Source organism: Podarcis cretensis (genome assembly GCF_951804945.1).
Source record: "Podarcis cretensis genome assembly, chromosome: 18".
NCBI lineage: Eukaryota > Metazoa > Chordata > Lepidosauria > Squamata > Lacertidae > Podarcis > Podarcis cretensis.
Genome location: NC_137188.1, coordinates 13873623 through 13896385, shown reverse-complemented (window position 1 = coordinate 13896385; position 22763 = coordinate 13873623). Strand labels below are relative to the sequence as shown.

Here is a 22763-nt window from a genome sequence, read left to right as displayed (position 1 = left end):
GTCGTGTCCGCCTCTCCGTGACCCCCTGGAACAGAGCATGCCAGGCCCTCCTGTCTTCCACTGCCTCCCGCAGTTGGGTCAAACTCATGCTGGTCGCTTCGAGAACACTGTCCCACCATCTCGTCCTCCGTTGTCCCCTTCTCCTTGCGCCCTCCATCTTTCCCAACATCAGGGTCTTTTCCAGGGAGTCTTCTCTTCTCCTGAGGTGGCCAAAGTCTTGGAGCCTCAGCTTCAGGATCTGTCCTTCCAGTGAGCACTCAGGGCTGATTTCCTTCAGAATGGAGAGGTTTGATCTTCTTGCAGTCCATGGGACTCTCAAGAGTCTCCTCCAGCACCAGAATTCAAAAGCATCCATTCTTCGGCGATCAGCCTTCTTGATGGTCCAGCTCTCACTTCCATACATCACTACTGGGAAAACCAGAGCTTGAACGATACGGACCTTTGTTGGCAAGGGGATGTCTCTGCTTTTTAAGATGCTGTCTGGGTTTGTCGTCTCTTTTCTCCCAAGAAACAGGCGTCTCTTAATTTCGTGACTGCTGTCACCATCTGCAGTGATCATGGAGCCCAAGAAAGTAAAATCTCTCACTGCCTCCATTTCTTCCCCTTCTATTTGCCAGGAGGTGATGGGCCCAGTGGCCATGATCTTCGTTTTGACGTTGAGCTTCAGACCATATTTTGCGCTCTCCTCTTTCAGCCAGGCTTAGGCACCTACAAAATACAGGAACTGCCCCCCCCTCATGCCCAGATTAAGACCCACGAGTCTCGCTTCTCTTTTCCGGAAAAAAACCTCACTCTTTCTCTTCCCCCTTCTCAAGAGATTCTGTTCCGTAAAACGCTGGTTCTAAGAAAACGCAACCCCCCCCCCAATGTCTTGCCTTTATATCCCTTCAATTTTTCCGCCAGGAAAATTCTGCCAGCAGGTTCAGATCTCCCTCTGGCAAGGGATTGAAAGATCACAGCAGGGAGGGAACCCAGGGGTTCATCCAGCCCAACCCCGCCAATGCGGGTGTCGCCGCTCAAGTTCAGAGTCGAGTGCTGGGCCAGGACTTGGGTTCGAATCCTCGCGCTCGGCCAGCAAGCAGCTTGGGGGTCCCTCGTTCAGCCCAAACTCCCTCCACGCAGGGTCGCTGTGGGGATTCCACTGGGACCCGGGTTCGAATTCCTGCTTGGTGAGGAAGTGTGGGCCAGCCGCCCCCTCCCGGCCTACTTTGCAAGGTTGCCGTGAGGCTAAAAACAGAGATAAGGGGAGAGCCACGCAAGACGCCTTGAGCTCTTTGCAGGACAGAAAGTGGCAAATAATGCGATAAAGGGACAATAAACTCACCGCAGCTCTCCAGCGACCCACGGAGATTTGCAGAGTTTTAAAATGAATGCACCCCCTTCACATTCAATTTTAAGTCTATTTAAGCTTAGTCAGTAATAATAATAATAATAATAATAATAATAATAATAATAATAATAATAAATTTTATGTATACCCCAACCTCCCCGGCCTGAGCAGGGCAGCTAACACCAGTAAAATTACAGTGAAAACATAATAGGAAAAGAAAAAAAGCCAATTTAAAATACAGGTTAAAATGCCATTTAAAATGCAGCCTCATTTTAAAAGTAGCCCATAGATCAAGACCATAAGGGTCAGACTGAGTCCAAACCAAAGGCCAGGCGGAACGGCTCTGTCTTGCAGGCCCTGCAGGAGACCCTTAAACTCACAGTTATGGGTTCAAGAACCGTTTTGGGCAAAAGGGGGCTGGACTAGATGGCCGCTGGGGGTCCCTTACCGTTCTTAATCCTGCAATTCATTTCAAAACTACGTTTCTTCCGCCTCGCCTTCACGCACGAGGAGACCGAGTCGGAGGGACGGAAATAACCGCGATGCACCAAACAAAGCCATGTTTTGCATGAACACCTTTTATTTTATTTTTAAAGTACCGTACAAAACTTTGCTTTTAAATAATTCTCCCCTCCCCTCCCCCCTTTTTTATTTTAATCTATGTATCTTACAGTAACAAATCTTGGACACAAATACACGACGGTTTTCGGGTGAACTTTCTTGTTTGCTTGAAACTTCGGCGGGGGCAGTAATAATTCAGAAAAGACCCACTTAAACATCCAAAATTGATGAGGGGGGAGGCAAGAAATGAGGATTTGGGATGCGTCAAAATGTTATATTGCATATCTGTGTATAACCTAGAAAGGGGAAACGGTTTTTTGCAACTGGGGGCACTTTCGTAAACGACTCCTTTGCACAATCGAGATGCACACTTGGGTTGTAACTTTTTGACTTTCTCCCCAAAATACAGATTTCCTGTAGCCTAAAGGGATGAACTTTTGCCTGGAAACATTGAAAAGGGGACTAATTCTTCCCCCAAAACGGTCACCCCAAAAGGAAAAGTTGGGAGTCGGGTTGCTACTCATAAGTACCTGCACTTTAAAAAAAAATCATGGAACAATTTCGAACTTTCCCCAGCTGCCCAGAACTTCCTGAAACGGCAGAGAACCTTCTGAAAGAATCCAAAAACCGGTCTATATATTTAAAAAGTGCAATTCAAGGGGTTGTGCGGACTCAATGGCGTTTGCGGCAGAAAGCAAAGAAAAGCCGCCACTTGGATTTACTCAAAGCAATAAGGGGTGTGCAATGTACAAAACAATGCACAAGTATTAGACAGTTTGCAAGCTCCAAACGAAAAGAATTAAATTTTCAAGCTCCGTTTTTCCTGTATTATAACCTGTGCTGTGCGCATACAAAATGCATTATACGGTCCCCTAGGCAAAAATCAATTTATTGATTTTGAGAAGTGACCTTTCCCCCAAAGATTTGGAAATGGCAAGACGGTTTGTTTTTAGGCAAAAGTTCGTCCGGCTGAGCTGCGAGGTTGTCAAAAAGTTATAACCCTAGCTCACACACACACACATTTCATAGGGTACAAAAATACGGATTTTATTTTTTTTGGGGGGGGAGAGGAAGAGAGCATTTCTTGGGGGGTGGAGAGACCCCAAGGGGTTTCCTGCTGGGAAGAGAAGAAGGAAGGGGTCCTGGGTTCGAATGGCGGACCCGAACAAGGTCTCTTGCACACACAAAACACAACACATGTTACGCAAGGGGAAGGGAGATTTGTAGTGTTCAAATGGCTCTTTTTTGGGGGGAGGATTTTGAAAGACCACCCGCTCCAGGCTTTGGGGTGCAGAGGGGAACCCCAATTTTAGGAAGGGGAGAGATTGGCTTGTTCCTGTTAGCCCCATTATCCGCCCCTCTTAGCTTGGTGGGGGGCAACAAATGGCTTTACGCGTAAAGAGGAGAAAGGGGGGGGGCTCTGAGGACTCAAAGAACGCCCCAGACTTTTTCCTGGCACAGGAAAAGGAAGCCTCACAGGGGACGCTAAACCTGCGCCCATTTTACAACCGTGGCAAACCGAGGCAGAGACAAGGAAGCGAGTGGGAATTTTTTTTTTTTTTTTGGGGGGGGTTAGGATCTATTTCCCTGCCCAGCAGCTGGTAAAATAACTTGAGAGATAGAAGATGGCTGCAATAGGGTTTTGTTTTCCTCTCTCTTTTTTTTGCATATTTAAGAAGAAACGAAACATAATTCTGCATAGGAGACCCAACGCTGTTTGGCTGGGGGGGGGGGGGGAGTGCGGAGGGCTGGGGAGCGGCGTAAAAAATAAAATTAAAAATAGGAGCGTCCCCCTGCGAAACAAAAAGAGCCGAACTGTCCCACGGGATCAGCGAGTACCAAGATTTGTCTCTGCCAAAAAAATTAAGATCTATGCCCGTCCTTCACAGATAAGGAACGTTGGGTGTTTTTTTAGGAGGGGGGGACCTCAAAAAGCTTTAGGAGAGTCGCTGCAGCCCCCCCCCCCCCAGTGGAGAAAGCATTGCTAGCACCAAAAGAAGAAAGGGAAAAGTTGGAAAGGAAAACAGCCCCTGAATGCTGTTGCAAAGGAAAATAATTGAGATTATATATATATATATTGGGGTTTGGGGGCGTAAGGGAGAGGGGGTATAGAGAGGGGGAAAGGGGCAGTTTTTCGGGGGGACGGGACGGGAGGGTGGAGCCCCCCAACCCCGGCCGCGGCGGTCTTCATCTGGGGGGCAGCGGGAAAATGGGGGTACGCCAAGGTGACGTTGAGCGAGTCGTTGTGTTGCACCAGCGAGGTGTGTTTGTAGTGGAGGACCAGCTCCTTGAGTGAGGCGTAGAGGTTGTAGGGCTCTGCAAAACCGAACCCGGTGGCCGTCTTGTAGATGACGCAGTGCTTGGTGTCGCCGTCGACTCTGCAGAGCGGGAACAAGAAGGCCAAAAGCGTCAGAGAGGCGCTGAACGGTTCCTTTAAATATTAAGGTTCAGTATCGTTCCACAAGGGATGCGAGTGATGCTGCGGGTTAAACCACAGAGCCTAGGGCTTGCCGATCAGAAGGTCGGTGGTTCAAATCCCCGCAATGACGGGGTGAGCTCCCGCTGCGCGGTCCCTGCTCCTGCCCACCTAGCAGTTCAAAAGCACATCAAAAGTGCAAGTAGATAAATAGCTACCACTCCGGCGGGGAAGGTAAACGGCGTTTCCGTGCGCTGCTCTGGTTCGCCAGAAGCGGCTCGGTCCTGCTGGCCACATGACCTGGAAGCTGGACGCCGGCTCCCTCGGCCAGTAAAGCGAGATGAGCGCCGCAACCCCAGAGTCGGCCACGACTGGACCTAACGGTCAGGGGTCCCTTTACCTTTATCGTTCCACAAGACGGGCATCTCTTTAAAGGCCAGAGCAAAATATCATGATCTGGTTTCACAGCCATAAAGCAGTATAGCAGGTAATTTCCAATACAGTGGTACCTTGGGTTAAGTACTTAATTCATTCCAGAGGTCATTTCTTAACCCGAAGCACCCCTTTAGCTAATGGGGCCTCCCGCTGCTGCTGTGCCGCTGGAGCACGATTTCTGTTCTCATCCTGAAGCAAAGTTCTTAACCTGAAGCACTATTTCTGGGTTAGCGGAGTCTGTAACCTGAAGCATATGTAACCTGAAGCGTATGTAACCTGAAGCATATGTAACCTGAGGTACCACTGTACAACTGTGAAAACTACTCTGAAAATTCATCATTCCAAAAATGAAACCTTCGTCTGGTTGTAAATATTAAGGCGATGCCAGCAAGGCTGAACCTTTCCGTAAAAAAGGAAGAAGATTTAAATCGAGTCTTCCTGACTAGTGATTTAAATCGTGAAGGGTCCCATTCCATGACTCTACCATCCCACAACCGCACAACTTCTCTCTGGCATGCACATAATAAAAGCAGGCACCGCTTTTCCCCTTTTCCCCAAACCGGAAAAGCAATTAAAAACCAACGCGTTGCAGCGGGTTGGGATGGATGACCCCCCGGTGTCCCACTCCACAACTCCACTATCCTGCAACTGCACAACTTCTCTCTGGCACGCAAATAATAAAAGCTGGCGGCCCTTTCCCCCTGCCCAAACCAGAAAAGCAATTAAAAACCAAGGTGTTGCCAGCGGGTTGGGATGGATGACCCCCTGGTGTCCCACCCCGAGACTCTACCATCCCACAACCACACAACCTCTCTTTGGCACGCACATGTTGAAAGCAGGCACCGCTTTTCCCCTTCCCAAACCAGAAAAGCAATTAGAAACCATGGTGTTGCCAGCGGGTTGGGATGGATGACCCCCCGGTGTCCCACCCCGAGACTCACACGACGGAGCAGGCGTAGCAGCCTCGCTGGCTGCTCTCCCGGATGAGGAAGGTCCCGTCTCTCTTGCCCGCCAGCATCTCCTCGGCCTGCGTGCGGTTGATCTTGCCCACGTACCACGTCCGCTCCTCGTGGTGAGGGAGCTCCTCCTCCTCGTCCATCATGGAGTAGTGGCTGCCGAAAAAGAGGAAAGGTTGCAGCGCGGAAAAGAGATGCCCAGCGCCCCAATTCTGCCCGTTCCCCAGTATGCTGCCTCTGACAGGGGACAGCGGAGGCGCAGAAAGGTCCCCAGATTGACACCGATAGGATATGATGTCGAGGTGGAAACGACCCACCAGGGGGATGAAGGAATGGAAGGAAAAGGAAGGAAGGAAGGAAGGAAGGAAGGAAGGAAGGAAGGAAAAGGAAAGAAAGAAAAGGAAAGAAGGAAGGAAGGAAAGAAAGGGAGGAAGAAAGGAACAAACAAACTGAGAGAGAGAGAGAGAGAGAGAGAGAAGGAAGGAAGGAAGGAAGGAAGGAAGGAAGGAAGGAAAAGGAAAGAAAGAAAAGGAAAGAAGGAAGGAAGGAAGGACAGAAAAGGAAGGAAGGGAGGAAGAAAGGAACGAATGAACGAACTGAGAGAGAGAGAGAGAGAGAAGGAAGGAAGGAAGGAAGGAAAGAAAGGGAAGGAAGGAAGGAAGGGAGGAAGAAAGGAACGAATGAACGAACTGAGAGAGAGAGAGAGAGAGAGAGAGAGAAGGAAGGAAGGAAGGAAGGAAGGAAGGAAGGAAGGAAGGAAGGAAGGAAGGAAGGACAGAAAAGGAAGGGAGGGAGGGAGGAAGAGAGAAGCTGCAAGAAAACAAACTCACTCCTCCGTCTCGTTCTTGATGCCCAGCCACTCGTTGATCTGCTTCTGCCGCGTCCCCTTTTGGGTCAGCCACCTGGGGGGAGAGGGAAAAAATCAGAACCCCCTCATAGGACGAGCTTCGCACCTCATTCCACCCGGTGGCGGATTCGAATCTCAGGCCGGCCCGAGCGGGAGAATTCGAACCTGGGTCGGGGCCTCGGGAGACAAGGCGCTAGTCCTCATGGTTATGGGCAAAAAAAAGAGAGGCTGTTTTGGAGAGTTGGCGCCGAACCCGGGGCTACCTGAACCGGGTGCTCTAACCACTAGGCGGCCAGGGCCCTCGCACTCACACCAAGTATTGGTCACGCAGTTTCCGCAGCTGTAGGAGATCCGGCTTAAGGCTATTCATGCGCTTGTCTATTTCCCGGTTTTCGGACGCCTGTTGCTTCAGGTCCTCCTCCAACTGCATTTTGCTGTCGTGGATTTCGGCAACGCGAGATTTCAGCTTCTCCGAATTCATCAGGATTCTGAGCCGGGGTATAAATGATAAAAGTCGTTTTAAAACATTATATAAATTTAAATTTATCACACTCATCCGAAGATCTCAGGGTGGCTTGCAGGATAAGCATTATATGAAATAATAATAATAATAATAATAATAATAATAATAATAATAATAAGCATTACATGAAATAATGTAAAAATAATAACGTGATAAATATTGAAAATCAATAGAATTTATGGAATAATAATAATAATAATAATAAACAACCAGTGCTTGCAGGATTATTATTATTAATAATAGTAATAACAACCAGAGCTTGCAGGATAATTATATAGCAATAATAGTAATAAAGGGATTTTGCAAATGGAACCAGAATTGAGCCATAGCTGATGCCCGTGGTCCCGTTAAATAATAATAGCAATTATAGTAATAATAATAACAACCGTTGCTTGCAGGATAATCATTATATATGAAAACAGTCAAAGTAATGGTAATAACAACCACCAGCACCATTTATCAAACTCATCCGAAGCTCCTGGGGTGGCTTGCAGAATAATAATAATAATAATAATAATAATAATAATAATAACAACAACAACAACAACCAGTGCTTGCAATATTATTATTAATAATTATTATTATTAATAATAATAATAGTAATAATAACCAGAGCTTGCAAGATAATTATATAATAATAATAATAATAATAATAATAATAATAATAATAATAATTAACCGCTGGATCTCCTTGTCGTTCCCCTCCCTCCGGAAGCGCTCGATATAATCGCGGCTGCACTTCTCCTGCGTCTGGCACTGCTCCTCGAAGATCTTGATGGTCTCATTGAAGGCCTCAATGGCCGTCCGCTTCATCTGCAGCTCCTGCGGGGCGGCCACAAGAGCAACCACAAGTGAGGCTGCCAGCCCGTGTGGGCAATACCAAGGACACAGGGCTCCTACTGAGCAGAGTTCATAACACTTAGAAACTTAAGGTTAAGAGCAACCACAAGTGAGGCTGCCAGCCCGTGTGGGCAATACCAAGGACACAGGGCTCCTACTGAGCAGAGTTCATAACACTTAGAAACTTAAGGTTAAGAGCAACCACAAGTGAGGCTGCCAGCCCGTGTGGGCAATACCAAGGACACAGGGCTCCTACTGAGCAGAGTTCATAACACTTAGAAACTTAAGGTTAAGAGCAACCACAAGTGAGGCTGCCAGCCCGTGTGGGCAATACCAAGGACACAGGGCTCCTACTGAGCAGAGTTCATAACACTTAGAAACTTAAGGTTAAGAGCAACCACAAGTGAGGCTGCCAGCCCGTGTGGGCAATACCAAGGGCACAGGGCTCCTACTGAGCAGAGTTCATAACACTTAGAAACTTAAGGTTAAGAGCAACCACAAGTGAGGCTGCCAGCCCGTGTGGGCAATACCAAGGACACAGGGCTCCTACTGAGCAGAGTTCATAACACTTAGAAACTTAAGGTTAAGAGCAACCACAAGTGAGGCTGCCAGCCCGTGTGGGCAATACCAAGGACACAGGGCTCCTACTGAGCAGAGTTCATAACACTTAGAAACTTAAGGTTAAGAGCAACCACAAGTGAGGCTGCCAGCCCGTGTGGGCAATACCAAGGGCACAGGGCTCCTACTGAGCAGAGTTCATAACACTTAGAAACTTAAGGTTAAGAGCAACCACAAGTGAGGCTGCCAGCCCGTGTGGGCAATACCAAGGGCACAGGGCTCCTATTGAGCAGAGTTCATAACACTGAGGACTAGAAACTGAAGGTTCAGAGCAAAGGAGGCTGCCTGCCAGCCCGTGTAGGCATTACCAAGGGCGCAAGGCAGCTTCTTGCAAGCTCCTATTGAGCAGAGTTCACATTGAGGACTAGAAGCTTAAGGTTCAGAGGAAGCCAGCTTTGCAGCAGCGGGTCCCGGGTGCGAAACTCGGGTCCGGCTCAGCCCCGCAAGTGAGGCTGCCTGCCAGAGGCAGCTGCCAGCCCGTGTGGGCAATACCAAGGGCACAAGGCAGCTTCTTGCAGGCTCCTATTGAGCAGCAGTCATGTTGAGGACTAGAAACTTCAGTTTAAGAGCAACCACAAGTGAGGCTGCCTGCCAGCCCGTGTGGGCAATATCAAGGGCACAGGGCTCCTATTGAGCAGAGTTCACAACACTGAGGGCTAGAAACTTAAGGTTCAGAGCAACCGCAAGTGAGGCTGCCAGCCAGAGGAAGCTGCCAGCTCGTGTGGGCAATACTAAGGGCGCTGGACTCCTACTGAGCAGAGTTCATAACACTGAGGACTAGAAACTGAAGGTTCAGAGCAAGCCAGCTTTGCAGCAGCAGGTCCCGGGTGCGAAACTCGACCCCGGCTCGGCCCCGCAAGTGCTGCTGCCTGCCCGAGTCCGGCTCACCTGGGAGGTGCGGGTGTATTCCTCGTAGAGCAGGTCATACTCCCGGCTCTTGTCCTGGTACTGCTGGTGGTAGACTTTCAGCTGCTCCCCGACGGCCTCCACGCTGTCTTCCTTCACCACTTGGTCCTGCCAGGGAGAAACGGGACGTGGTGGGACCCCCAGAGGTCATCCATCCCAACCCGCAGGAACCCCGGTTCGAGAAACCCAGGCCGGCAGCCCTCCAAACTCTGCCCGGGGGACCTCCGAGGAAGGAGGCGGGTGGGCCGCCTTTGTGCCAACGGCTGAGAACCACAGAAGTATACAAATATAATCAATCAATCAATTGTGATGCCCTCTAATCAATCAATCAATCGCGATGGCCTCGAACTCGGATCCCGCTGGCGGCCTTTTGCAGTGGGGCAGCTTTCCGGCCCCTGTGGAAAGAGGGTGCTGGGCCCCAAGACCTCTGGGCATAGGGGCAGTATATTCTTCTTATTCTTATTAATAATAATGAAGCCTCCAGCTGCAGGCACAGTCTACCTGGATTTTTTAATAATAATAATAATAATAATAATAATAATAATAATAATAATGGAACCTCCAGCTGCAGGCGCAGTCTATCTGGATCTCTTGGTTTTAATAATAATAATAATAATAATAATAATAATAATAGAACTTCCAGCTGAAGGCACAGTCTACCTGGATTTCTTGGTGCGTTTTTATAATAATAATAATAATAATAATAATAATAACGGAACCTCCAGCTGCAGGTGCAGCCTACCTGCATTTCTTGCTTTTTTGCTGGAAACTGGACCAGAGGACCCACCCTGCCTTTGGGGGAGCTCCCCATTGTTTAATAATAATAATAATAATAATAACACCCCCCCCCCGGCGCGCCCCACCTGCTGGTACTTGGAGATGGGGTAGAGGAGGCGGGTGTCCAGCTTGGCGTTGTACTGGGCCAGGGACTCGTGCCGGTAGTGGGTGATCAGCTCCACCACCGAGCCGAAGGTCAGGGGCTCCGAGAAGCCGTACTTCCCTTCGCGGTGGAAGATCTTGATCAGCTTGTTGTTCCCTCCTTTCCTGCAGGAAGAGGAAGAGGAAGAGACGGGGCTCAGATCGGGGGCCAGGGAAACACGACAGAGCAGGACTCGCACCCGGGACTCACGGAATAGAGGAGGGAATTTAATCTGTCGATGGAAACCCTTCCTTTTTTCCTTCCTTCCTTCCTTCCTTCCTTCCTTCCTTCCTTCCTTCTCTTTCTTTCCTTCTTTCTCCTTTCTCTCTCTCTCTCTCTCTCTCTCTCTCTCTCACCTTCCTTCCTTCCTTCTCTTTCTTTCCTTCTTTCTCCTTCCTTCCTTCCTTCCTTCCTTCCTTCCTTCTCTTCCTTCCTTCCTTCTCTTTCTTTCTTTCTTTCTTTCTTTCTTTCTTTCTTTCTCCTTCCTTCTCTCTCTCTCTCTCTCTCTCTCTCACCTTCCTTCCTTCCTTTCTCTTTCTCTCTTTCTTTCTCTCTCTTTTTCTCTCATCCCTCCCTCCCCTTCCTTGATTCTTTCTTTTCCCTTCCTAAATATATTTCTATTAAAGAATTCTTGGTTTACAAAAATACGCCCATTCTCTCTTTTTTCAAGTGGCGCTTCCTACAGGTCCGTTTCCTTCCTGGCAGATGAGTGTCCATAAACGATATAAAAATGATATGAGTGTCCATAAACGATTCTACAGCATTTTATCTTGCCTGGAGCTTTAAACATCTGTAATTGTTTGGGGAGTTTTTGGGCCAAAGTCATCGAGCTTTCTTATTTTTTGGCAAAGTCTCAAAAAGAAGATACGGAAAACATAAAATTTTATTTGTCTGCTTGCCTCGTTCCCCTCCATCAATTTGCCAGATCCTCTTTGGAAGCCAAATTAGCGACTGTCAAGTGGCAGGGAGTTCCACAGGTTAACAATGCCTTTTCTTTCTTTTTTTTTCCTCTTTGCAAAACCTGGAGGGCAGTTTTTGCCTCTACCCCCCCAAAAAAACTGGGGGTCTGGACTCACCTGAGCGTCAGTGTGTATTCGCCCTGGATTTTGCTGGATGCGTCCCGGACCAGGAAGGTCCCGTCTGGGGTGTCCCTGAGCTTCTCGTTCACTTCCTCCCTGGGGGAGACGGGGATTATTTCTTTGCATTTATATGCTGATTATTTATTTGCATTTGTCGTCGTAATTTATTATTTCTACCCCGCCCATCTTGGCTGGGTTTCCCCAGCCACTCTGGGCGGCTTCCGACAAAAGATTAAAATGCAATATTCAATATTTAAAATATTTAAAATATTTAAAATATTTAAAATATTTAAAATATTTAAAATATTTAAAATATTTAAAATATTTAAAATATTTAAAATATTGAAATGCAATAATACAGCCCCCCAGCCCCCTGTTTTACCTGGAAATGTCGCCCCAATACCACTCTGCGTCCTGGAGGGTCGTGCCGTTCCCGTTGGCCAGGGGGGCTGAGGCTGCCGGCTTCGGTTTGGAGGGCTTGGGGGGCAGGGCTAGAAAGAAAAAGTGGGAATTGGGGGGGCAGGGGGTGGTGGTTAAGAAAAGCCTGAGGACCGTTTCCTCTCCCGCCCCCACCTAATTCATTAATTACAGCAATATGAAATATGAAATAAAATAAGAAAAAAATAAAATAATAATAATAAAAATAATATAAAAAATAATAAAAATATAACATAAATAAAGTAATAAAAACATAAAAGAATCAAATATAAAAGAAATAAAATAAAATATAAAATATAAAATAAAAAAAAAAATAATATAAAGTAAATAATGAAAATATAAAATAAATAAAGTAATAAAAATTTAAAATAATCAAATACAAAATAAATAAAATAAATAATATAAACATAATAAATATAAAATATAAATATAATATAAAATAAACAAAAGGAAATAAATGGAAAGGGAAAATAAAGACGTCAATATTTCCATGGAATAAACTTGAAGCGGGTTGGGCTAGATGACCGCTGGGGGTTCCCCATCCGACTCTATGGAAAGGCGGGTTGCAGCGCCCCCTTTCTATGCCCAGACCCCAAGATCCGAACCCATTCCCCCCCCCCTGCCGCCACTCGCACCCAGAACCAGGTCCCAATTCCTACCTGGCGGGGGCAAATCGGCCTCGGGCTCTTTCGCCTCCAGGAGCAGCTCCAAGAAAAGGGCAGAGAAATCCGGGGTCCCCTCGGCGCTGGGGGCAGAAAAGACCCCAGGGTTACCCCCTTAATAATCCCCACACATGCCGTGATAAACTGAAAAATCAGATTATTATTATTATTATTATTATTATTATTATTATTTAACGGGACTACGGGCATCAGCTGTGCCTCGACTCTGGTTCCATTTGCAAAACCCCTGGAGGACTTGATCATCATTATTTGCTAAAAATTCAGTAATTTTTGATATAACTGGAATTTATGATTCCAAAAATGAAACCTTCCTCTGGTTGTAAATATTAAGGAGGGTGCCAACAAGGCGGAACCTTTCCATAAATAAAAAGAAGATTTAAATCAAGTCTTACTAATGATTTAGATCGTAATTTAGATCAATTCGACTTAAATCATATCCACCCTGCTACTACTACTAATTATTATTATTACATTATTATTATTATTTTAAATCAAGTCTTGCTGAGTAGTGATTTAAATCGTGATCAATTTGATTTAAATCAAATCCACCCTGTTACAACTACTACTAGTTGTTGTTGTTATAAATCAAGTCTCACTGACTAGTGATTTAAATCAATTTGATTTAATCTGATTTAAATTAATCTGATTTAAATTTAAATCAATTTGATTTAAGTCAAATCCACCATTACTAGTACTACTAGCTATTATTTATTATTCTTATTATTAATCAAGTCTTACTGACTCTTGATTTGAAATGTGATTTAAATCAACTGGATTTAATTGGATTTAAATTAAAATCAATTCGATTTAAGTCAACCCCCCCCCCCTTACTACTACTGCTGCTATTAATAATAACAACACTGGGTAACAATTTTTTACTTGTTGAATGTTGTCTAGATTTCTACAACTGATTTAGGGTATTTTTGCACTGCTGAATCAGGAAATGGCATCCATTTCTCTCCATCAGGTCAGGTTTTTGTGACAGAAAGAGATAGATGATAGATAGATAAATAGATAGATAGATAGATGATAGATAGATAGACAGATAGATAGAAAAATGAAATAGATCTAGATAGATGAGATAGATAGATACAGATAGAAAGAGATATAGATAGATAGATAGATAGATAGATAGATGATAGATAGATAGAAAAATGAAATAGATCTAGATAGATGAGATAGATAGATATAGATAGAAAGAGAGATACAGATAGAAAGAGATAGATGATAGATAGATAGATGATAGATAGAAAAATGAGATAGATCTAGATAGATGAGAGATAGGTAGATAGATAGATAGATAGATAGATAGATAGATAGATACAGATGATAGAGATAGAAAAATGAGATCTAGATAGATGGATGAGATAGATAGATAGAGATAGAAAGAGATCGATGATAGATAGATAGATGATAGATAGATAGATAGATGATAGATAGATAGATAGATAGATAGATAGATAGAAAAATGAAATAGATCTAGATAGATGAGATAGATAGATACAGATAGAAAGAGATATAGATAGATAGATAGATAGATAGATGATAGATAGATAGAAAAATGAAATAGATCTAGATAGATGAGATAGATAGATATAGATAGAAAGAGAGATACAGATAGAAAGAGATAGATGATAGATAGATAGATGATAGATAGAAAAATGAGATAGATCTAGATAGATGAGAGATAGGTAGATAGATAGATAGATAGATAGATAGATAGATAGATAGAGATGATAGAGATAGAAAAATGAGATAGATCTAGATAGATGGATGAGATAGATAGATAGAGATAGAAAGAGATCGATGATAGCTAGATAGATAGATGATAGATAGATAGATAGATGATAGATAGATAGATAGATGATAGATAGATATATGATAGATAGATGATAGAGATAGAAAAATAAGATAATAATAATAATGATAATAACAAGTGCCCGTCTCAGGGCAGGTTAAAACAGAACAGAGCGGATGTCCAGAGAGGGGTCCCGGGTTCTGACCCACCTGGCGGCCGGCGCCCCCCGCAGGACCAGGCCCCCGAAGAGCTCCCCCAGGGCCCGGGGCCCCAGCCCGTTGCTCTCGGCCTGCTCGGCCACCTTGGCCCAGTGGCGCAGGAGGAATTGCAGCGTCAGCAGGTGTGCCAGGGGCATGGCCGGCGGCGCCAGGAGAGACAGGAGATGCTGCCGGCCAGAGTCCGGAGGGGGCGCATCTGCAAAAAGGAAAGGAGGGGGTTAATTTCCCAAAAAATAAAATAAGAAAAAGGTTCGGGGAGCTCAAGGTACCCCCCCAAAGTCCTGGGTGCAAATGCGTATCTCCAGGAGAACCGAGGCACTCTGCACGCGCTTGGTGATCAAACTTGCCGTATTTTTCCGTGTGCGATGTTTCCCCCCCCCCACATTTTTTTACTGGTTTTTACAATATTATAAACAAACAAACAAACAAACACACAAGACAAACAAACAAAACAAACATAAATCATAGCCTTGTTAAAAATTACAGTTATTAACTTTGTTAAGCGACTTCCTCGCTTCCCCTCGGTTGAATTTCATTGCATGCCCTTTGAACGGTTTTCCAAATCCCAATTTTTATGAAATTTAACTTCGACATGAACATCCTTAAATCTTCACCTTATGGAATGAAACCTATTAATTCATCACTTAACATCAATAAAATCCTAAGCCCATTAGTATCTGCAAGCTATGTCCAGTTAGCTTAACTTAACAAATTTAACTAAATAATCATTAAATTTATTCCATTCTTCCCGTGTGCGAGGTTTTTCCCCTAAAAAATAATGTCCAAAATTGCGCCTTGGTTTCTGAACATTTTGGAAGTCAAACGGACTTCCGGAACGGATGAAGTTTGGAAATGTTGCTCTTTATTTTGCATTTTTGAGGCTTTTTTGGTTAACTTTGGTTAACCCAGTTCAGCTACTGATTGATTGATTGATTGATTGATTGTGTGGCTGCGGAAACGGATAAAAGCCCCCCATACAAACAACGACTGTCATCAGCGCAGGTAAAGAAAAAAATTGTAATTTTTTTCATCTACAATACTGCCTTATTTATTTCATGATACAGTACACTGATTATCGCTTTCATTCTATGGATCGATGGTCTCATTAGATAGTAAAATTCACATTAAATTGCCGTTTTAGGGGGTTGCTTTTAAAAGCCTGGAACGGATTAATCCATCTTGCATGACTTTCTATGGGAAAGCAGCGCGCCTTGGTTTTGGAACGCTTTGGTTTTGGAACGGAATTTCCGGAACGGATTACCGCAGTTTTCCGTCTATAAGACGGATGAAGTTTGGGAACCAGTGTACCACTGTATATATATATATATGCACACACAAAACCCCTAAAATGTTTGTGAAATAGAAAATGAGAATTTTCTGCCCATCTCACCCTGGAGGACGCGAAGGATTTCGCACCCGAGTCCGGGTGGGACCACCGGGGTGGGCAGGTCTTGCAGGTACCCCTTGAGAGCCTCTCCCAGAGACGGGGCATCGAAGGCGTCCAAGTCGCCAGACGCAGCCCAGTCTGGGGGGAGAAAATTAATAAATAATAATAATAATAATAATAATAACAATAATACTGAAATATTGAACCCTATCAGCCTATCACTCACCAGCTCCCAGCCTCAGCTCTGAGCAGGACGTCCGATAGAGAGATGCGCTGTCCAGCCCTAAGGGGAAAACACACAGCCGGTCGACTTGGGGGTCTCGAGGGGCGCGGGACCCCCAGCGCCACCCACAGCAAAACCCCTACTACTCTCCACGGGAAAAATAAGTCAGTTAAAAAGCTTTCCTTTAAAATGCTCCCCCTGGATTCCCGCCAACCCCTTGCTCAACTAATAATAATAATAATAATAATAATAATAATTTATTTATTACCCTCCCATCTGGGTGCAATAATAATAATAATAATAATAATAATAATAATAATAATTTCTTTATAACCCTCCCATCCAGCTGTAATAATAATAATAATAATAATAATAATAATAATTTCTTTATAACCCTCCCATCCAGCTGTAATAATAATAATAATAATAATAATAATTTCTTTATAACCCTCCCATCCAGCTGTAATAATAATAATAATAATAATAATTTCTTTATAACCCTCCCATCCAGCTGTAATAATAATAATAATAATAATAATTTCTTTATAACCCTCCCATCCAGCTGTAATAATAATAATAATAATAATAATAATAATAATAACAATAATTTCTTAATAACCCACCCATCTGGGTGCAATAATAATAATAATAATAATAATAATAATTTCTTAATAACTCTCCCATCTGGGTGCAATAATAATAATAATAATAATTTCTTTATAGCCCTGCCATCTAGCTGTCATAATTATTATTATTATTATTATTATTATTATTATTATTATTATTATTATTTATGGGTGTCCTGCCTTTTTCCCAGACCAGGAGTTGAGTTGCACCTTTGAAACGCCCCCTATTATTCAAAGGGCTAAAAACGTAAGGAAATGGAATGAGAGACCCTCCCCAAATTCACTAGAAGCTTTTTCATGAGGACTAGCGCCCTGCCAAAAAATGCAAACACACACACACGCAGAGGCGGAGAACAAGGAGCTTCGGCCAAGGACGCCCCCCCCCCCGGATACTGGCTGACACCCCCCAAAAATACCCGCCCTCCAGCCCCCCCATTTTGCTCACCTTTCTTCTCAATGGCGTCCACCAGCCTGCACAGCAGGGGGGGCGCCACCTCGGGGGGAGCAAACTGCTCAGAGAGTTCGGGGAGCGCCAACCCTGGGGAAGGAGAAATCGGGGGGAGCAGACAGTCAATTTGGGGGGCGAGAGAGAGAGACCCCCGAAATGGAGGGGTCCCCCAGCGGTCATCTAGTCCAACCCCCCGGCAATGTGGGAAATCTCAACGAAAAAGCCCCCTTTTGGGGACAGTGGGAGGGTGGGTTCTATTTAAATCAAACCAATTTAAATCACCAGGGTGGGTTCTGTTTAAATCAAATCCATTTAAATCACAATTTAAATCACCAGGGTGGGTTCTATTTAAACCAAATAAATTTAAATCAAATCCATTTAAATCACCAGGGTGGGTTTTATTTAGATCAAATCAATTTAAATCACCAGGGTGGGTTCTATTTAAACCAAATAAATTTAAATCAAATCCATTTAAATCACCAGGGTGGGTTTTATTTAGATCAAATCAATTTAAATCACCAGGGTGGGTTTCATTTAGATCAAATCCTTTTAAATCACAATTTAAATCACCAGGGTGGGTTTCATTTAAATCAAATCCATTTAAATCACCAGGATGGGTTTTATTTAGATCAACTCAATTCAAATCACCATTTAAATTGCTAGTCTCTGAGACTTGATTTAAATCAATTTTTTTACAGAAAGGCTCAGCCTTGCTGGAATCATCTTAATATTGACAACCAAATGAAGCTTTCCTTTTTGGAATAATGGATTTTCAGAATAGTTTTCAGTCCTGAAATTACTGATTTGGTTCTACTCTTAGAAATACATAGGTAATGATGACATTATCGTGAGGTTGAATAAGTTAACTTTATATTTGGACAACTTTTCTGCTATAGGAAAAAAACCAATCATTTCCTTAATAACAATTTATTTAACGAAAGCAATAACGTTACAGCATACGTATCCCTTTTCCTTAACCGATGTGGTTAAACAATTAAAAAAACAGTAACTTAGACTCAGTTTTAGCAACATGAAAAACTTTAAACAAAACCTTACTTCCTGATTGTAGCCTTTGGGCTACAACGTAACTCAAACAGAAAATAGTTAGAAAGGCTTTTCCTCTGAAAGAATTTTATTTTAAAAATCCGATTTAAATGTTGAAAAATCCGATTTAATTTTTAAAAATTCGATTTACATTTTTTAAAATCTGATTTAAATTTTTAAAAATCTAATTTATTTTTTTAAATCTAATTTAATTTTTTTTAAAATCTAATTTAATTTTTTTTAAAAATCCAATTTAATTTTTTTTAATCTGACTTTTTTAACAAAAAAATTGAAAACATAAGAATAGATTTTTATCCGCCCTGCTCGCCGCGCTCGTCATCCCCGCACCTCACCCCCTTGGACGTGCACCAGCCCTGAACTGAGAGGCTGCCTGCGGGGACGGAGCCTGGGAGACCTTCTGCCCCCCAAGCGGGCGTCCCGCCCCTTCCCCTGCCCTTCCGCCCTCCCGGCCACTCGCCGCGCTCGTCATCCCCGCACCTCACCTGCTTCCTCTTTTGACGCTGGGGCGGCCGGCAGGGGCCTGATCCCCCGGGGCCGGTGGGGCGGCAGGGGGATCTTGACCGGCCCCACGTACTCCACGTAGGTCCCGGGGAAGTCGCCCTTCTGCTTGGTCCGCTCGTTGACCCCCAGGATCCAGCCGATTTGGTGGGGGGTCTGCTCGTCGCCCTCCTTGAACCCCAGGGCCTGCAGCGCCCCCTTGCTGACCACCAGGGTGTCTCCGGGCAGCAGGTCAATGTCGGCCTCCCGCTCCTTCCGGTACGGGTACAAGGCCCGGTACTGGAAGCCGTCGGCGCTGCCCATGCTTCCAGGGAGGAGCGAGCGGAGGAAAGCGCTCCGCGGAGGGATGAGGAAAAGACGCCCTCGCCGCTACGCTCCCAGGGGGCTCCGCATGGGTCGGGTCTGGGGGGGGCAGGGGGTTGGCAGAGCGAGGAGGCGCTGGGCGGCGTCCGTGGGGTCCGCACAGCGCCCGGCCACCCCCTTAAGTGCAGCCACGCTCCCGCAACTTGAACCCACGACTCAGCCACACGATGAAGCAGAGGGAGGGAGCGACCAGCATAATCCGGGGAGGCGGGGGGAGCGGAGGCCGAGCGGGATTTTTCCGGGGAACAGGCGTTTCCAATGCGCAGGATGGGGACCCTGAGAAAGCGGGGGGGGGGGAGGAGAGAGAATTATTCAATTAATAATAATAATAATAATAATAATAATAATAATATATTCTTTATTCCTCACCCACCTGGGGGGAAAGGAAAGAATTATTCAATTGATAATAATAATAATAATAATAATAATAATATATTCTTTTTTCCTCGCCCATCTGGCTGGGTTTGCCCCGCAAAGCAGCAGCAGTCAATGCCAAGGCCGGGAGATAATAATAATAATAATAATAATAATAATAATAATAATAATAAGCAAGTAAAATCCATTGGGCCATCAATAAGGGTCATAATACAGACACGGAAGCATGGGAACAATTGTGGAATAGGGAAATCGAATTTACAGAGAAAAGTCCGGCCAAAAGGTAGAAATCCAGGTAGACTGTCCCTGCAGCTGGAGGTTCCATTATTATTATTATTATTAATTATTATTATTTGAATTTATATAATGCCCTATACCTGGGGAGTCTCAGAACAGAACCAGGATATAGAACCACCAAAAATGGCTCTCTGGCTCCTCCTCCCTCCCCAAAGCCTGGCCCCGATCCAGGAGCAGCGGCACCCACGGGTGGGCGTGATTCCTCCTCTCCCAAGCTGCCCCCCACCCTGCTTTTCCAACACCCCCCCCAAAAAAAAATTCTGCTTACTTAAATAATAAAATTGAGATTTACGGCTCTCTTCTGCCCCATATCCTTTCCAGTCTTCGTTTGGGGGGTCGGGCAGGATCCTGGCTCTTTCCCCTGAGTAAGGAGTAAGGTCGATGGAGGCAAGAGTCAGGTTTGGGGGTCCGGGAACGGGGGGGGGGGGGGTCCAGAGCGGGGGGGTGGGATGACAGAGAGTCAGAGAGAAAATGGATTTTTTTTCTCCGGAGTCGGGAGAAAAAGATGGGGAAAAATTCCTTCCGGGTGCGAGAATACGAGGAGGAGGAGGAGCGAAGGAACGAGGGAGGGAAGAAAGGAAATGTAAGGCTAGGAGTGGGTTCCAGGGGTCATCCAGTCTGACCCCGCGGCAACGCCCGTCGCTGAGGACTAGCGCCTTGAAAGCGCACTAACAATGCGTGAATTTCGAATTAATTTTTGGTTTCATTTCGTTTTAAACAACTTTATACGTTTAGGGAAGCTTTTAATATCTGACGTAATTATTGTATTTTTAAATATTTTGCCGAGAATGGCTGCGGAAACCTAGCCGGATGGAAGGGGTATAAATAAAGAAATAATAATAATAATAATTAGTGCGCCTTCGTTTCTTAATTTAACCCTTTCACGTCGTTTTGCACGATTGTATTTTATGCAACGCTGCTGTTTTTATCGATTATAGACGGGCGGTTGTTGATTGCGACAAGCGCCAACTGTCTAATTAATTACTTGCTGGTGTTTAATTTTAGCTGTTGGATTCTAATGCGCGGTCGCATACTGCTTTCTTTGGTGCAAGTTGTTTATTTTAAAGTCGGCGCGGCTTTTTACATATACATAGGAGCCGATTGTTATTTTTAACGTTTGGTGCTTCGTTGTTAATTTTGTGCGGGTTGGAAGCCGCCCAGAGTGGCTGGGGCAACTTAATAATAATAATAATAATAATAATAATAATAATAATAATAATAATAATTTAGCCTCCAGATGTGAGAGGGGAAGGGAAGCAGATGGATCATGGCCTGTGTGCAGGTTCCTGGCTTGTCCCCCAAGCAGAATAGTCTTCTAAGGTAGACTGGCTCTGTCCATGGAGGCTCCACAGGGAAGCCATAATAAATCTAATAAATCTACAACATAATAAATCTAATAAATCTACAATTTACCAGCAGCGGTTGGATCGGGCCCATGGTCAACAGCACCCCAAGGAAGGAAACAAAAAGAGTCTATCGTCTCCTGCTTGGGGGCTCACAAAGGAAAGCTTTTATTTTATTTATAAATATAAAAATATAAAAATACACACACACACATATACATATATACACAAACTGTGTCTATATCCTCATGTATGTAATTCTGGCAACTTAAAAAATAAAGCACGATTATTATTTTTAAAAAAGAAATTAAAACAAAGAGAAATTTCCTCCTCCTCCGTTTTCCCCTGGGGAGGAAAAACTTGAGAATGCAAAGGGAAATTGCGATGAAGTGGGGTTTGGAGGAAGTTCATGGGGGGGGAATCCAGTGGATCACAAGGCCCACCCCAAAAAAAGAATGGAAAGGGGTGCATGGATACAGAACGGGCTGCAAGTGACAGATTCCTTTGGAAAACATTTGTTGCCAAACTTGCAAGCGCCCCGATTCTGATTGCTGATAATTAGCAGTAAGAAAAGCTCAAGATGTTTTTTTTTTTTTTGGGGGGGGGGAGAGAAATACGCTAAAGAGGAAACCCCCTCCAAAAAAAAGAGAAATATCCACATGGGATGAGATTTGCAAGAAATTATATATATATATATATATATATATATATGCGGCAACATTTCTGGCTGCAAACAGCCCCCCCCCCAAAAAAATGGGCCTTCGTTTTTAACACACACAACCCTCCCCCAATGCAAATAGAGTTCTGCGCTTCCTCCAAATTCTATATATGCAGCAGCCTTTTATTAACCCCCCCCAAATAAATGCTTATGTCCCGCCCCCCAAAAAACCCCTTTAAATGTTTCATTTTTAAACTACCCCCCCCGCAAAAGAAGCAATAGTTGTGCAAAATGCAAGGGGCGGTTTGCAGCGCTTGCAATTAAAATATTATTTTTTTTAAAGTCTCCCCCACCCCTAATTATTTTGCATGTTGCAAATCCCCCCCCCCAAAAAAATAAATAAAATTGAAAATAAAATTGCAAGGCTATTCTGGGTTGGGAGAGGGTGTGCAATTGGGGTGAGCTGTGGGGAGGGGTGCAATGCAATGCAATATGTCCCCCCACCCCCCCAAAAATAAAGCACCCATGGGGGGCCCGGCCTGCACCCACCTCTCGCCCGCGGAGCGATCCGTTCCTGTCCAGCGCCGCTGCAGCCAGCGGAAAGCCCCGGGAGAGGCGGAAAGGCCCGAGCAGCGCCGAGCGGAGCCGAAGGGGCTCGGAGGCCAAAGAGGGTGGAAGGTTTTGTGGGCGAGGCGACACGGCAGGGTTATTTTCGGCCTGGAGTAGAATAAGAATAAGAATAAGAATAAGAATAAGAATAAGAATATAATTTTTTTATTTATAATATTTTTATATATTTTTAAAATATTTATAATATTTTTTATTTATACGCCCTTTAAAAACCGGGCTCAGGGTGGCTAACAGCAAATATAAAACATTGATTATCTCTTTCTACTATTATTATTTTTTAAAA

At 44.5% G+C, this 22763-nt stretch overlaps 1 protein-coding gene across 2 annotated transcripts; it reads right to left on the bottom strand.

Annotated features, from left to right (window-relative positions):
- Nucleotides 1-1888: 1888 nt before the first annotated feature.
- PIK3R2 (phosphoinositide-3-kinase regulatory subunit 2) lies at nt 1889-22488 on the bottom strand. 2 transcript variants are annotated; one of them, XM_079960559.1, is made up of 16 exons: nt 22400-22488; nt 18799-19453; nt 17249-17341; nt 16181-16237; nt 15958-16092; nt 14559-14763; nt 12528-12613; nt 11813-11921; nt 11428-11526; nt 10296-10476; nt 9415-9540; nt 7748-7890; nt 6857-7033; nt 6529-6600; nt 5684-5854; nt 1889-4269 (listed from the first exon to the last, which is right to left on the bottom strand). In XM_079960559.1, exons 2-16 carry the CDS (start codon nt 19115-19117, stop codon nt 3954-3956), a joined length of 2289 nt encoding a protein of 762 aa, XP_079816685.1. In that variant the 5' UTR covers nt 19118-19453; nt 22400-22488; the 3' UTR covers nt 1889-3953. The 2 variants fall into 2 exon arrangements, with proteins under 2 accessions (XP_079816685.1, XP_079816686.1); XM_079960560.1 differs by lacking the exon at nt 22400-22488 and adding an exon at nt 20118-20256.
- Nucleotides 22489-22763: the final 275 nt, after the last annotated feature.